Source organism: Ahaetulla prasina, chromosome 8 (assembly GCF_028640845.1).
Source record: "Ahaetulla prasina isolate Xishuangbanna chromosome 8, ASM2864084v1, whole genome shotgun sequence".
NCBI lineage: Eukaryota > Metazoa > Chordata > Lepidosauria > Squamata > Colubridae > Ahaetulla > Ahaetulla prasina.
The window spans coordinates 24,959,244-24,977,068 of record NC_080546.1 but is presented as its reverse complement, the minus strand read 5'-3'; the positions used below and the strand labels follow the sequence as shown (position 1 = coordinate 24,977,068).

Here is a 17,825-nt window from a genome sequence, read left to right as displayed (position 1 = left end):
TTACTACTGTGGGGAATTGGGAGCGGGGATTGTATGGAGCATGGGTGACATATAGTCATAATAACATTCCTATATCTGAGGTTCAAGGACATCTTGCCCTGCACCTGGAAGGCTGGAACTGGGAGGCATCTCCAGTTGGAATGGTGCTTTGATTGGACCATGTGATGGACTTGGGCAGGGACTTGAACTTTCCTTTGGGTGGGGAAAACCTGGAAGCTTTCAGGTTCGGGTTTTCCCGGATGTGCCAATATGACATCTCTAATAAAATGTAACTTTGAGGAAACTCAAGCCTCGGAGTTTTCTTTCATTGGGGGTGTTACTTGGAACCCTGACACTCACTCTATTTTCCCTTCAGTTTCTTTCATAACTTTCCTTATCTTCCAACCCTATTTCCACCCCAAAATCCACTCCAGGCAAATAATTGTCTGCTCTACATACAAATCTCTTATCAGTGTTGTATCCTGCACTCAATCTTTCATCATATATAAATCAAGTCAAGCAAGCATTTCCAAATTTTTATGCATAAGCGTGAATAGATGGATGCTGAAGCACATATTCAAAATAAATTAATGTTCTGCCTGTGGCTTTTAATAATCATTCAGCTGGTCCATCTGTTCAGTTTCTGGTCTGATTCTGTATAGAACAGCTATATCCACTTAGCTGGTGAATTTTAACCTTTATAAAAAAAAATCACAGAAACATGTAAAATAGGATTATTAAAGATTTTTTGATATAAAACTTATTTTGTCAGTTCCAACAACAGATCTTTAAGCTGGCATTCAAGACAGAAAAGGGTTTGGGGTATCTACAATCTGCAAGTTTTATGTAAAATGCTAAGAGTTCATTAAAAGAACTTACTTTGGCTGTATATGAATGCCAGACTTCAAGTAAATGGTATGGTATACTTGATTTGGTGTTATTTTAGTAGTTCAGGGATAGGGGAATCTGCAGCTCAATACCCAAAACAGAATTCTCTGTAAGCTAAACAGAGAGAGTTCTTTTTAAAAGGCCCTTGGGATCTTTTTCAGTTTTCAGATTATTTATTTATTTATTTATTTAATCAAATTTTTATACCGCCCTCTCTCCCAAAGGACTCAGGGCGGTTTACAGCCCGATAAAAATACAAATATAATACAAGATAAAACACTAAATTAAAAAACTTATTTAAATAGGCCAAAATTTAAAATTACAATTAAAATGATAAAAACCCCATTAAAATTAAATTTAAAACTAAAATTCTAGTCCAGTCCTGCACAGATAAATAGATGTGTTTTAAGCTCGCGGCGGAAGGTTCGAAGGTCAGGAAGTTGGCGGAGTCCTGGGGGAAGTTCATTCCAGAGGGTGGGAGCCCCCACAGAGAAGGCCCTTCCCCTGGGTGTCGCCAGTCGGCACTGCCTGGCGGACGGCACCCTAAGGAGTCCCTCCCTGTGAGAGTGCACAAGTCGGTGGGAGGCAATCGGTGGCAGTAGACGGTCCCGTAAGTAACCCGGCCCTGAGCCATGGAGCGCTTTGAAGATGGTTACCAAAACCTTGAAGCACACCCGGAAGGTCACAGGCAGCCAGTGCAGTCTGCGCAGGAGTGGTGTCACATGGGAGCCATGAGGGGCTCCCTCTATCACCCGCACAGCCGGATTCTGGACTAACCCTTTAATAAATATCTGTAGAGATCAAAGCAAGCTTTCATCTCAAAAGTCAATAAATAATATTCTATCCATTTGCAGCTATTGAAGAATCAGAACATGAATAGATATACTGTAATATAATCAGATACTTACCCACTATACAATATTTTTCCTCAAAATATATTTAATATCATTAAAATGTTATACCGTATAATACTTTTATTACATTAAATGAGAGGTTAGGTGGTAAAGTGGACTTAATGGTTTTATTACAGTCAATTGCATAATGATAATAACTGAAAATTGCTTTGAAGCTTTTTAGAAAAGTAGAAATAAATTTAATATGCAATTATTAGATATTATTAGATCCTATTTTAATGAAGCTTTACAATAATTTTATTTATTAGAATCTATAAGATGGATAGTGACTTTGATTTTATGGCAAGTACCATAGAACATATTCTCCACAACAATAAAAAGGTATTACAGGGTCGTTAAAAGGGGGAAAAAATGTAGAATACATTTTAGATTTCCTTGAAGTTTGTTGGTTATTTTCAGATCGAAAAGAAACTACTGATACCTGTCAGAGATTGATCTAAACAGGAAAATCCAGTTTGCACAGAATAATCTCAACTGGTGAAATTGAGTCAGATAGGTAAAATGCAATCAAATTAAGTAGGCCAGGTCTGTTGAAAGTCAATGGAGAAACTCTCATTTCAAGAGCTTGTTGAGACCAGAACCATGGATAGCTCCAAATAAGCTTTGTCGATGGAAGTTTTCTGTAGAAGAAATACAGTGGTCTCAGCTGCTAGCTGAAGTCAATTGGAAGATAAAGTTTTTCACCAAATAATTTCTTAAGAACTGGCAGTCCTGCTATTTATTGGGTAGGGAAAAAATCCAGTTGAAAGCAAATGGAAGAGGATACTAGTGGATTCAAGTATTGCTATTGAAAGTTCAGGGATGTGGTGGCTCAGTGGCTAAGACACTGTTGATCAAAAGGTCAGCAGTTCAGTGTAATGGGATGAGCTCCTGTTACTTGTCCCAGATTCTGCCAACCTAGCAGTTCGAAAGCATGTAAAAAATGTAAGTAGAAAAATAGGGACCACCTTTGATGGGAAGGTAACAGCGTTCTGTGCGCCTTTGGCATTTAGTCATGCCAGCCACATGACCGCAGAGACGTCTTCAGATGGCGCTGGCTCTTTGGCTTTGAAATGGAAATGAGCTCCCCCCCTAGAGTTGGGAACGACTAGTACATATGTGCAAGGGGAACCTTTACCTTTACTGTAAGTTCTTTTGAAGATTAGGGTCTCAGGAAATTGGGAAAGATGGGATCTTACATACCGTGTTTTCCTTCTCTTGGTCTTTTTCAGAGTGTGGCATTTGGAAGATGCACACACAAGAATCACATAACATGCATAAATAGAGATACATACATAGATATATATGTGTTAAAATGTAAACAAGTAAGCCACAATCCATACCATTGGGATGGTGTGATCTTCAGTTGGAGTTGGGAACCCAAGGGAGACAAGAGAAGGATGTGGACATTGTGTAGAATTCGGCTCTGTGATTATTATGTTTTTCCATTGGATTTTTTCCTTTGTCTTAAATTCAAGCTGATCTTCCTTTTTTCTACATATGGTGTGTAAACAGCAATAAAGCTTTACTTTGTTGCCTCTGGAGCCTCATATTTATGCTGTGCTGTAGAAATGAAGGTTCTGCCAAGAGTTATCTTTTTATATAAAAATATATAAATTTTATTAAAAGTTTTATAACAAAATCATAAAAACCAGTACAAACTAATAAAAAGTGAAAGAAACAAAAGAATGAAGAAAACATTAAATGTGCAGAAAGAATGAAAAGTAATAGAAAAAAGTTTGATTTCTTCTGCAGAAAATGTAAGTACATTTACAATATTATCTGTTACTTTATGATTACAAAAAAGAGCACATTTTTTTCTGTTATCTAGTTTTTTTCTAATTATCAGAACCACAAATCTTTTCCTGTTTCGTGCAAAAAGTCTAAAAGGGTTTCCAATCAACCATTAATATAGATACTGTTTTTTCTCTAGAATCAGTTAATTTAGCCAGCTCTGCAAATTCCATCATCTTCACCAGCCCTTTCTCCACTGAGGGTAGCATTGAGCCTTTCCACTTTTTAGCTCCATTGCAGTTATCGTGTGTGTGTGTGTGTGTGTGTGTGTACATACATAGTTCCATTTTTTTTCCAGTTGCCTTTCCATTAGTCCCAAAAGTCAATTTCAGTTGAAACAAAAGTACAATTAAAATTCTGCTGTCTCAGTAGATGTTATCAAGCAATGTTATCTGGTTAAGGATGTCCAAAACACTTTGGACATTATTACTTTGGGGAAGCATTCAGAGCTAATATTTAAACAGTGTGGAAAAGGAATAATTTATTTTGATTTTTATATATATATTTTCTTCGGTTAATGTGTGTCCTGCCATTCAAGTTTTGTACCTTTAGAGTTTTTCCAAAACCTGAACAGAAAGGAGAGAAAGAGACAATATATTTTAGCTTGTCTTGTGATTAATTGCATGGTGTAGGGAGGAGATGTCCAGGCAGTGCAGGAGGATATTAATCCCTATTTTCAAGAAATAGTATTTCAGTTTAATTAGAGAAGCCACAGTGAAAGCACTCCTGAAAAATTTATCACATTGAACAATAGAAGTCCCATGGCGAGATGCTTTCATAAGAAATGTTTGACCAGATCTAGACAGTCAATTTTTCTTCATCCATTTCAATCAGATTTTGTTTATATCTTGTTGGTCACTTGTTGGTCTTTGCTGAGAGGATTAGAGGGAATATGAGCCCACTGATTTTCCTAGAACTCACAAGCGCTCCATGGCTTAGGACCGGGCTAGTTACGGGACTGTCTACTGCCGGCCTCTATCTCCCAGCGTCCGGTGCGTTCCCACAGAGAGGGACTCCTCAGGGTGCCGTCAGCCAAACAATGTCGACTGGCGGCCCCCAGGGGGAGGGCCTTCTCTGTGGGGGCTCCTACCCTGTGGAACGAGCTTCCCCTTGGGCTTCAACAACTACCTGACCTTAGGACCTTTCGCCGCGAACTTAAAACCTATTTATTTCGTATGGCTGGACTGGCCTGATTTTAAATTTTAAATTTTAAATTTTAATTGAATTTTGATGGGTTTTAAATTTCTGTAATTTTTATGGGGTGTAATGTTATTTTAAATTTTCTGGCAAATTTGAATCAGTTTTTTAAGGGTTGTTTTAATTATTGTGTATGTTTCTGTTTGTATTTTATTTGCCTGTTCACCGCCCTGAGTCCTTCGGGAGAAGGGCGGTATACAAATTAAAACATCATCATCATCATCATCATCATTATTATTATTATTATTATTATTATTATTATTATTATTATTATTATTATTATTATTATTATATCTTTCGGTGCTGTCAAACATGGTATCCTATTCGGATGCACTAAGAAACTGATATATTGCGTTAAGGATACAGCAGAAATGGTTACCATGGCTACTACTATATACGAGCCCTGAAAGAAGCATGGCTTCTTTAAGAAACACTGAAAGGTGCAGCAAATGTGTTCCTTATGAACATGTTTTCAGATCCCAGTAGCTGCCAGCTCAACTTTCATTTCTTGGCACCAAAATCTCAAAGGCATTTTGTTTGCCTCCCAAGATCAACTTGAAAATTCTGATGTTATCCTAGCTGTTTTTATGTTTGTATTACGGTGTATTTAAATGTTTATTTTTACATGTGATATGTATGTTGTAAGCTACCTTAGAAAAATGTGGATTGAAACAGGGGCATAGCATTTCTAAAATTCCATAGCAGCAATGGAAAATTACTTTTTTTAAAATAAAAAGAAATCCTGCACTAGAAGATTGCTCAGAGCAAAGTGGGACAATCTTCCACTAGGGTTTGGGATACTTTCTTACTTAGACTGTTCCTCCAAAACTTTATATTTATACAAAACTTTATATTTATACAAATTGCGGTGATTCAGATGGGGCGTCTGAGGGTGGTCTTGTTGACATTGTTTGGGATGAGTTTGACCCTGTGGCTCCCGAGGACATGGACAGGTTGTTGGGTAGGTTGAATGCCACCACATGTTTACTGGACCCGTGCCCCTCCTGGTTGGTGCTGGCCACTCAGGAGGTGACACGAGGCTGGCTCCAGGCGATTACGAGCGCTTCTTTGTTGGAGGGAGTCTTTCCGGCTGCCTTGAAAGAGGCGGTGGTGAGGCCCCTCCTCAAGAAGCCTTCCCTGGACCCGGCTGTTTTAGGTAATTATTGTCCGGTCTCCAACCTTCGCTTCGCGGCGAAGGTTGTAGAGAGTATGGTGGCATATCAGTTTCCCCTACACCTGGATGAAACTGTCTATCTAGACCCATTCCAGTCCGGTTTCCGGCCCGGCTACAGCACTGAGACGGCTTTGGTCACGTTGGTGGATGATCTCTGGAGGGCCAGGGATAGGGGTTGTTCCTCTGCCCTGGTCCTATTAGACCTCTCAGCGGCTTTTGATACCATCGACCATGGTATCCTGCTGCGCCGTTTGGAGGGATTGGGAGTGGGAGGCACCGTTTATCGGTGGTTCTCCTCCTATCTCTCCGATCGGTCGCAGACGGTGTTGACAGGGGGGCAGAGGTCAGCCCCGAGGCGCCTCACTTGTGGGGTGCCTCAGGGGTCGATTCTCTCGCCCCTTCTGTTCAACATCTATATGAAGCCGCTGGGTGAGATCATCAGTGGCTTCGGTGTGAGGTACCAGCTGTACGCTGATGACACCCAGCTGTACTTTTCTACACCGGGCCACCCCAACGAAGCTATCGAAGTGCTGTCCCGGTGTTTGGAAGCCGTACGGGTCTGGATGGGGAGAAACAGGCTCAAGCTCAATCCCTCCAAGACAGAGTGGCTGTGGATGCCGGCATCCCGGTACAGTCAGCTGAGTCCACGGCTGACTGTTGGGGGCGAGTCATTGGCCCCGATGGAGAGGGTGCGCAACTTGGGCGTCCTCCTGGATGAACAGCTGTCTTTTGAAGATCATTTGACGGCCGTCTCCAGGAGAGCTTTTTACCAGGTTCGCCTGGTTCGCCAGTTGCGCCCCTTTCTAGACCGGGATGCCCTATGCACGGTCACTCACGCCCTCGTGACGTCTCGTCTGGATTACTGCAATGCTCTCTACATGGGGCTCCCCTTGAGGGGCATCCGGAGGCTTCAGTTAGTTCAGAATGCAGCTGCGCGGGTGATAGAGGGAGCCCCTCGTGGCTCCCATGTAACACCTCTCCTGCGCAGACTGCACTGGCTACCTGTGGCCTTCCGGGTGCGCTTCAAGGTCTTGGTGACGATCTTTAAAGCGCTCCATGGCATAGGGCCAGGCTATTTACGGGACCACCTGCTGCTACCGAATACCTCTCACCGACCCGTGCGCTCTCACAGAGAGGGACTCCTCAGGGTGCCGTCAGCTAGGCAGTGCCGTCTGGCGACACCCAGGGGAAGGGCCTTCTCTTTGGGGGCTCCCACCCTCTGGAACGAACTCCCCCCAGGACTTCGTCAACTTCCGGACCTCCGAACCTTCCGTCGCGAGCTTAAAACACATCTATTCATCTGCGCAGGGCTGGATTAGATTTTAAATTTATATTGATTTTATTTATATTGTTTTTTAAAAATTCGGCCATGTAGAATAAGTTTTTTAACTGTTATTTTATTCTGTATTTATATGTACTTTTTACTTGCCTGTGAACCGCCCTGAGTCCCTAGGGAGATAGGGCGGTATACAAATGTGATAAATAAATAAATAAATAAAATAAACTACTTTTCTGCTGATATATTTCTTAATATTTTAGAGTACTTATTGGTATATGTCCATTATAACTTAAACTTAAACCAGAAGTACATACTTGTTCCCTTCTGTCTTAAGAAGCGTGATGTTTATAAATATTTCTATAAATATTGGAAAGCATACCATTTTAAACATTTTTTAAATTGTTGCAATAAATAAAGATTTGCGTAACATATTCCATCTGCTATGACTGGCTTGTATAAATAATTTTCACTCCTTTTGTACCTTCAGCTGTGGTTCTGTAAAAGAAATCTCTCAGCATAACTTCTTTCCATTAACAGGAACACATGAGTAGATTCCATCCATTGATTATATTTATCCAAAATGTCGGAGACCGAAATTTAGAAATGAGTAATTAAAGATAAATATTGGAACAGAAAATTATATGGATGTGGACTTTAACGTTATAGGTAGTCCTTGATATACAAGTACAATTGGGACCAGAATTTCCGTTGCTAAACAAGACAGATATTAAGCGAGCCATGCTCAATTTAACTACCCTTTTTGCCATGATGTTAAGTGAATCATTGCCGTTATTAAGTGAATCGCACAATAGTTAAGCAAATCTGACTTTCCCCATTTGCTTATCGGAAAACAGTTGGGAAGGTTGCAAACGATGATCACATGACCCCAGGACACTGCAATTGTCATAAATTCAGCCTGGTTGCCAAGTGCCCAAATTTTGAGCACATGACTGTAGGAATGCTGTGAAGAGCATAAGTGTGAGAACCAGTCATAAATCACTTTCTTCAGTATTGTTGTAACTTTGAATACTTGCTAGATAAATGACTGTAAGTCGAGAAATACTGTTACAGCATAGGACAATGTTGGTGAACCTTTTCGGCACTGAATCCAGTGCGCATGCGCAGGGGAGCGCTGGAAATCATAAGAACAGTTCCGTGGCGCGCACGCGCGGGAGCACCATGTGCACTAGAGTTGGTACATTGAGTTCTTTTATTTGTCAAGCAAGGATATCCCAGCAATTAAGGCAGAGACGAAGGAGTTTGTTTGCAGTTTTCTCTTGGAGAGTAAGTCAAGATAATGTGGCACCATGCTGTGAAAAAATACTCAAAATACGACTATGGTATATGTATGATATGATAAATTGTAATGCTATCATATTACCAGCACTTCTGCTACATCATAATTTCAACTATATAAATATGGCATCTTTTGTTCTAAATTATACATTGACCTTTTTATCATGAAGGTAGCACATGGTTTTAGTAAATAAACCTGATGAGAATTTATTGTTTGTTTGGGTGCAGGAATAGTTATCCAAGGAAAGATTTCTCCATGTTCACAAATAAGCTATGAAAATATGGGAATGGTGAGGATTAAAACGTCCATGCGCAAGACTAATAATGTAAAAATGTAGCATAAGAACCGAATTACATCAGCAGAAAGCACAGGTAGAAATCTTGTTTACTAAAAAAATCATAGTTTTAAAACACAAGAGAGTAAGTTTAATATCCACTAATATTATACACAAGACGTTGATACAGTCCCATAGTGTGATTATCAAATCGAGCTTTCATATTTCTTTACTTTTTTGGGTGTATGATAAATTCTGTAATGCTGTTTCATTCAGTGTTTGAATTGAATTCAGTGTTCAGTGAAAATAAACTTACCCTTCTTAAAAGAAAAAACTAATATTCTTGCATTCTTATGCTTACTTATGTAGCTCAAGAGTGTATTTCATTATGAATATTTGCTAAGGGTATATGTTTGATAAGAGAATACATTTCTCAACGGTATATATTTGATAAGAGAGTTCCCAGTGTGCGCATGCACAGAGCTGCCAGAAGGCAAGAACAGTTAAAACAAAATGGACGACTCGGGAGTAGGGCTTGGAGATGATTGGCCCCTCCCATAAGACTTAAAAGAGGAGCAAAGGTATGTGGGCCTTTGCAGGAAGCAACATTGTTAATTCTGTGCATTTTAAAATCTGAAGCTCTGTTTGATTCTGGACTCTGTGTGGCTTTGCCAATTAGGTCTTTGGAAACGTGTCAAAGAAGATAAAGGTGGGTGATTATCAGCCTTATCTCAAAGGACTCTTTCCAACTATTTGGGACTCATCTGTGAATGAACAGAATTCACAGCTGTTAAACTAAAACAGGTTTTTGGGACTACTCATGTGTTTTACTGACTCAGGAAGCCTAGGTCAGAACATTATTATCTAGAAAATAAATACAGTTCTATAATGTATAAGATTATTAATTATTATTACCATCATTTTCTTTCAGTTTGTGGGGATATCCATGGACAATTCTTTGACTTGATGAAGCTGTTTGAAGTGGGAGGTTCTCCTGCCAACACACGATACCTTTTTCTAGGGGACTATGTTGACAGAGGATACTTCAGTATTGAAGTAAGCATTGTTTCTTTCTTTAGCTATGAAATTAATTTCCAATGCATGTTGGTTTCTCTTTTTCTTTCAGTGTATTATAAATCTAAAAGTCTATTATTATCATGCTGCTACTTTGGCAAACTTGGTGTACAGAATTGTTCAGTAGGAAGCATCAGATCGTTCAGTGGAAAGTTGATTTACTGTAAGCATATTTGGTCTTTTCCTTCTAGCTTAAGTATTACCCTTTTTAAAAATACAATATTTTATATTTATCAAATTCAGCCAGATTTAATTTATTTTGTTAAATCCTGAGATCATTACAGATAGTCCTTGAGATAGACAATCCACTATAGTCCTACAGATAGTCCACTAAACCTTACAATTTTTCTTTGACATTCTGGTACTTACAATTTGTCTTTGACATTCTGGCTGTTCCAACACCTCTGCTTTTACATGATCAATCAAGGCTTGCACTAATGAGAATTGCAGCATCCTACAATCATGTGATCACAATTTCATAAATTTACTTGCTAGCTTCACACAAGGAAAGTCAACCAGGAAGCTGGCAAAGAAGGTTGCAAGCAGCTTTGGTAAATTACTCACATTCTTCCCAGTGGTGGGACTCAAATAATTTAACAACCGATTCTCTGCCCTAATGATTTCTTCCAACAACCAGTTCACCAAACTGCTCAGAGAGTTAACAACCGGTTCTCCTGAAGTGTTGCGAACTGGCTGAATCCCACCACTGATTCTTCCTCACCTGGCAGCAGTTACTCCCATCCAGGTCTTACCCACCACCTGTACACTCTCCCAACCTGGCAGTAGCCACATATCTGCCTGCTGGCTTCCTTGCAAGCTGTCTGGACTTACGTAACAACCCGTCATCCTCGTTTAATAGCGGCAACAGAGAGTGCCAGGATTGCCAATGCTAAGCGTGCAATTATTTGACATTACACGTAACATTACATAACCTCACACTCTATGACCGCATCCCTTAGCAGTGGAAATTCTGGTCCCAATTATTTTGCTTATTTGTACTGAGAACTAATCTGTAATGTGAGTCTATTCGATTGAAAAATTATTCATTAAAACCACATGATACTTCATATTCAAAAATATCAAAATTTTATAGGTAGACCTCAACTCACAACTCGTGGTTAAGTGACCACATAGGATTTTATAAACGTCTTTGTGGCACTTTTTATGTGAATGGAGTGGCCCTTAAGTGAGCCCATTTTATCCATTGGGTGATTTTTGCTTTAAACTGGAAGTAAACATTGGTTTGCAGCAAAAAAAATGTCATAATTTGTGGTCATGTGTTCAAATGACCATAAATTTGTGATTGTTGCTAACTGCCATAAATGCCATCAGGTAACTAGGGGAGCAGTTGTTGGAACTCCAAAAGCAAGTTATGAGTAGGTCTGGGGAGGTTCACGGAAGCTTCCAATTGTCACTAAGCAGCTGGTTATAAGTTGAGGACTATGTGCAATCTAAATCAGGGGTCTCCAACCTTAGCAACTTTAAGACTTGTGGACTTCAACTCCCAGAATTCCTGAGAGTTGAAGTCCACAAGTCTTAAAGTTGCCAGAGCTGGCTGAGGAATTCTGGGAGTGGAAGTCCTCAAGTCTCAAAATTGCTAAGGTTGGAGACCCCTGATCTAAATGACTCACTCCCCTTTCCTTCCCTTCCCTGCAAAGCATTTCTTTGTTTAAAGACATCCTTGTGGATTCTAAAAAGTTATCACGTTGCCCTGCAAAACTATTTCTCCCTGTTACTTCAGACTAAGTCCTTCTGAGTTTAAATCATTCATGTTCACCTTCCTGATAGTTTTAAAATAATTTTAAACTTCTGTGTAATTTGGTCAAATCTAAAAGCAATCTTCCTTTTTTTTCCACCCTGCAGTAGCATCAGATAATTGTGATGACTAACAGTTATTTTGCATTTAATTATACTCCTTCCATATAAAATACAGTAAGAGGAATAAAGGGGCAATATGTATTCTTTCTGGCCATGTTAAGTTACCCTTTGTGTAGGTTAATACAGCTCCTTAAGGCCATTCTATGTTTTTAATCATATTCCAGATATTAAGTAAAAGGCATAATCTATTGTAAAGTCAAACAGGTTTTAAAGGCTTGGGCCATCAACTTCTAAGTTCTCTGAATCTGTCTTTTTTGTGGTGGGTGGAATTGCCTGCTGCCTGCAAATTGTTTCAAATAGAGACAATAGTGCATGAAGAAAACCTTTGTATTTTTAGGAACAAGAATTGGAAATTATACAAGGTGGGAGGGAGAAATATAATAATGCATTGCAAAGGAAAATGAAGCATTTCAAACTTTTATATATACTATATGTGTGGGTGCATATAATGTGTGTGTGTGTATGTATATACATACATAAATACTGCATTCAATAAAATATCTGGATTTTTTTTTAATGATAAATTCATCCTTTTCCTCTTCCACCCCAGAAATATATTAGTACTAGGCTATGTTCATGATTCTTTAATTTACCATTTACTTTATAAGTATGATTACTTTTTTATTTTTATTTTTTTAAAAAATAGTTCTTCCTTTGAAGGGAGAGTATTAGATAACACTTCAGTTTAGCCGAGTAATTAAATCTTCAGTTTAAATTAAACTTTAATTTCCTCTTAAAAATTAAGAGGAATAAAATGAGAGTATTAGGTACACTTTTCTGTGTTGCAGTACTAACACTACAAGAGAACTGGTGTCTCTAATAGAAGATATATTTGAATCCTCTCAAAGCGCTTTAAATTATCAGATGAACATTGTTACAAGCTACCCCATGACAACCTGTTTTAAAATAAATTGTTATAGGAATCCTTCATACTCAAATAATTGGAAGCAAAATAGACATGTTTTAGACAAAATAAACCAGGGATCTCCAACCTTGGTAACTTTAAGCCTGGTGGACTTCAACTCCCAGAATGCCCCAGCCAGCTGTGGGAGTTGAAGTCCACCAGGCTTAAAGTTACCAAGGTTGGAGACCCCTGAAATAAGCAACATTACTGAAAAAAAAATTGATGGAAAGACTGCTTTATTTTCCTTCATTCTAGAACACAGGATCATTCATTCAAGACAAATGAACCATGAAGAATACATGTTGCAGAATGGTATATTTTATAGACAGTTAACTTGAATTATTTTAAGGGCTATAACATAACTTCATGGAGGACATTATAGGCACTAATTACAACTGCAACTAGTATGAAGGATTCATATTCATTCATTCATTCATTTCATTCATTCATTCAATTTCTCTAACTGCCCATCTCAGTCAATGACCCTGGGAGGCTTACAATTACAATACAATTACAATAAAAATACTAAAACATTTTAAAATAATAAAAACAATAAAAACATCCTAAATAAATATATATAGCAGCTGAAGTATTTGGCCAGTTAGCAATACAGCCAGGAAATGGGGCCCTTAACACATTCAGCATCCCAGGTTCGGGACATAATCAGGTTTTTAGGACCTTATGAAAAATAACGGCTTGGGGCCATTCTAATCTCCAAAGGGAGGATGTTTCATTAATCATGGGCCTCTGAGGAAAAAAACCATTTTCTATTCCCGACCAGCCAACACTCTGGCTGACAGGTTCTTCAGTGCCCATTCTGCTAGATCTGATTTCACTTTGAATTGTACCTGGAAACAAACTGGTAATCAATGCAGTTCACCAGAAGTGGTGTTAGATGCATCACAATATCAGTTTTGGTGTAGGAGTTACCATTAAAACTTCTGATTTCTTGTTTCTTTGATGTTTTAACTTCCCTGACATGTATGGCAGTACAATTCCTAGTCAGCGCTTCCTGACTCTTCTAATATAATTTATGTCTAGAAATGACAGTATCTTATAGTTCTCTCCTTTTCTTCAGCTTCCTATTGTGTCCCATTATATCTATATTGTCCTTCTTATATATTAACTTCTTTACTCAAGGGCTTCTAGCAGTAGTACACAGGCATCTGTATATTCTTGTCCAGATATCCATAGACATGGGCATTTCTTCATAGTCCTTTGACCACTTTGATCAATAGAGTTGAGGTTACTGTAGACACTGTGACTGATCTATCTTGCTAGGCTGGACCTCAAAAAAGTTCCTGCCTCATTTCTGGAAGACAGATTAGGAGTTTGCAGGTTTTTCAGTTGACATAACTAGCAGTACCTACTCTGATTTGGTAGCAGTTCAAAAGCACGTAAAACATTCAAGCAGAAAAATAGGGACCACCTTTGGTGGGAAGGTAACAACGTTCCATGCGCCTTTGGCATTTAGTCATGCCGGCCACATGAACACGGAGACGTCTTCGGACTCTTTGGCTTTTAAACAGAGACGAGCATCGCCCCCTAGAGACCGGAACGACTAGCACATATGTGCGAGGGGAATCTTTACCTTATCAGAAGAAGAAGAAAGAAATTGTGAATTAAATTTAATAATGTCATCAATCTTTATCTACATCTCTGGAAAAGATCATTTAACTAGTTTTTGCTGTATTACTTATTGTACTGAAGACTATATCAGTTCTTCCAGGTTTGATTATATTATAATATAATCTGCCATTCTAGCCTTTTTTGAATTCTAGCCTCTTTTAACCTGATTTTGAATATATAGGTTGGTGAGCAGTCTTTGGTGCTCTCTGAGCTTGCTTGTTTTCTTTCAAACATTTCATTACCTCATAGCTAACCTCATCAGTGTTAAGGTAATGAAACATCGGCAAGAAAACAAGCAAGCTCAGAGAGCACCAAGGATCCATCATTTCAAACCCAATCTACAAATATTCTCCTTTATTGATACAGGTTGATCTTTAAATAGTCGCATTTCTCTTCTTTGCAAAAATGAAAAGCAGTAATGATTAAGAAAAGCATTTTAGGAATTATCAATAGATTTCTCTTGGCTTCTCTTATTCAAATTCTTCTTTTCTGCAGAAATCTAAAAACATACTTTCTTCGTTCCTTAAAAATATACCTTAGTCTTCCCTTTTAATTGTCTAAGTAGGAGTCTCAAATAGGCAAGTGATTTATAGCTGAGAAAGCAGCTAGAATGGAAGCCAAACCTGCGGTATCTTTTAAGTCCGTAAATTTGCACAATTCAGCTTTACTTCAGTCATCCAAATGCTCAAAACCGACTGTGCCAATTGGAAGTAATAGTGTTCTCATGCATTTTTCCTCTATAGCTCCTATATACTATAAGTGTTATAATTCAAGCATGTTTAGTTAGAGCTGACCTTCAGATAAATGTCACTTGGAGATGTCTTTTGAATTTTATATAGTGACATATTTTGTTAAAGGGTCAAACAACAAATATGATTTGTAAATAGAGATTGGCAAATATAGCATATCTTCTGCAAGCAAAATACATTTCTGGTTGCAATCAAGATTCCCCTTCCATTATCTGAATATTTTGCAATATGCTAAAATCAAAGAGGAATGTCACAGCACAGCATTCTGCTTACCATATTTTTCGAGTATAAGACGCACCTTAGTTTTTGGGGAGGAAAATAAAAAAAAGCTGATTGGCAGGTGGATTGTCCCCCCAGAATACCCCAAATCAGCTGTTCCCAGAGGTGAATTTTAGCAACAGGTTCCCTGGTTGTGAGCTGTGTGCCTTACTTTTTTTTTGCTCTTTTTTCTGCTTCTGAAACTCTTGTTTCAGAAAAAACCTTTTTCTGCCTCTGAAAGCTTCCGAAACAGTTTCAGAAAAAAAGCCTCCAAAGCTCTGTTTGAGAGCTTCTTTTCTGAAGCTCTATTTGGGGGCTTCTTTTCTGAAGCTTCGTTTCTGATGCTTTTTTCAGTCTCTGAAACCTCCATTTGAAAAGCTGGGCGGGGCTAGATTCAGAGTATAAAATGCATCCAGATTTTCGCCCTCTTTTTTGGGGGGGAAAAGATGCGTCTTATACACCAAAAAATACGGTAATTTGTGCCTTGACATATACTCTAAATGCTGGGTATCGTGACTCAATATTCTGGGATTTGAAAACAAGACACAATTGTGACCTATGCAGTTTCCAAAGTTGTTCTTCTAATGCATGATCGAATATGTGTATAGTTAGCGGAAGGGATACATTTTGCTGCTGGTTCGGTAGTGCAGAATTGGCATAGTTTTGAAATTGGTCAGGAATTAAGATACAAGTGAATCCTCCAATTTTGAAAAGAAACCTAAAATAATTCTGAATTTGGAGTTTTCTCCACACAATCATCTGAAAATAGTTGTTCTATGAATGGAGTACAGAGAGGTTTGTGCAGTGTATCTAAATTTTGCTCTAAGTAGCAATCTGATAATTGAACAATATCACATATTTAGGATTAGCACCTGCCTGTTTGATATTTGCTAATGAGATAATACTTAGTGGATTTTATAGATATTCTAATTTTCATATTTAAACAATACTTGATCTGACTATTAAAGTAGAAGTACACATTTAGGACAAAATTATTTCATATACAAAGCTTTTGGTCAATTTTCAATAAAAAAACAGTATTCAAATTCTTTATACTCTGTTTAGAACAGGGGTCTCCAACCTTGACAATTTTAAGACTTGTGGACTTTAACTCCCAGAATTCTGGGACTTGAAGTCCACAAGTCTTAAAGTTGCCAAGGTTGGAGACTTCTGGTTTAGAACAAGAATGCTATGAAGTGGCCAAATACCTATTCATTTGATTAAAGAGTGAGCCGTAGGAGATTGCATTATTTACTTATTTAACTGACAGGTATTTGCTGCCATTTAAAATCAGGTCTTCATGAAACTGACAATATAAAAATCTTGCATTCAGTAAATCTAGTAAATATTATTATAAAAGCTAGGTGATTAATTAGTACGGAATCTCTTAGGGTGAAAAACATTTCAAATATGAGGATTTTTCTTTCTACATATCATCATCTTAATGAATTATTAATTTAGTGATCAATCCTAAAGTTGATGAATGAGCTTCCAGATGTCATAAATAAATAAAGTCGAAGAATATCCAACATATGGTAAAAGAAACTTGTGTTAATATGATCTTTGAGAGTAAAATAAAACAGGCAGATGTTACCAATGATAATGTAACACCAACTCGAGACAGTGCCGAAAAAATGAGATTGCAATGCTTGAACATTTAAATTCCCAACCAGCTTGGCTTAAGATTGCTGCTGTAACCTCTCATGTTCTGAATGTTCATGTATGTTCTGAATGCATATGGTTAACATGTAGTGTATCATGTAATATGATAAAAAGAGAGAGAGAGAAAAAAAATTCTTACATTTATTCAATCCCTGAATTTATGATTTGACAAAAGACACATATTTGGAATAGGTTGTCTACAAGGCTTCTGGGTGAGGACCTATGGTGGGTTAGATGTTCCTGTGAACAAGGACAATGCCATAGTGAAATCAGTAACCAGGAAACAGGTTCTGAGAAAAATCTCTCTGCAAGAAGAATCAATCAAGAGATTGACCACCTATCTCTGTATGGCTGCTCCTTGCGAGGACACTATAAGAATTGAGTTTCTTGTGGTTGATCATGAATTGAGCAGCTTAGGAACCAAGGGAATGAATATCAGCACACCAAAGTTCTCAGTGTAGGCTTTACAAATACGATTAACAAAAACATTACTTTCTTAAACTCCTTTAGGATATAATCAATTTACAACTTAATGGAGAGAACAGCAAAAAAAAAAAAAGAACAAAATCAGTATGTTATCTTCTTTTTAAAATTAAGAAGAGCTAGAAAATGCTTCCTTAAAATATTTAAATTTAGAAGCAAAAAAGCTTAACAAGTTTGTGATTCAAGAAAGTTTTAAACAGATGTAGGAGATAGTAATTTTAGAAAATAGAAGAATATATATATTTTTTCTGGCAAAAGGGTCTTTGAAAATAGTAAAGTTAATTAGACAAAAGACCAGAGCTTTGGGAGAATGCTGATTGTTTATTATTTTTTAAAAAAGATAATCGGTGGATTTTACAAAACAAGAAAATAAATGCATTATGAGCCAGACTGTGTGACTCTAACTACAGAGA

General features: G+C 37.9%; 1 protein-coding gene across 7 annotated transcripts in view; it reads left to right on the top strand.

Annotated features, from left to right (window-relative positions):
• The window catches only part of PPP3CA (protein phosphatase 3 catalytic subunit alpha), a 226,447-nt gene that overhangs the window by 125,717 nt on the left and 82,905 nt on the right, over positions 1-17,825 (top strand). For all 7 annotated transcript variants that reach the window (XM_058192880.1, XM_058192881.1, XM_058192887.1 and 4 more), the window contains one exon: positions 9,707-9,831. In XM_058192880.1, coding sequence (XP_058048863.1) covers positions 9,707-9,831 — 125 coding nt within the window. The remainder of the gene's footprint in view (positions 1-9,706; positions 9,832-17,825) is intronic.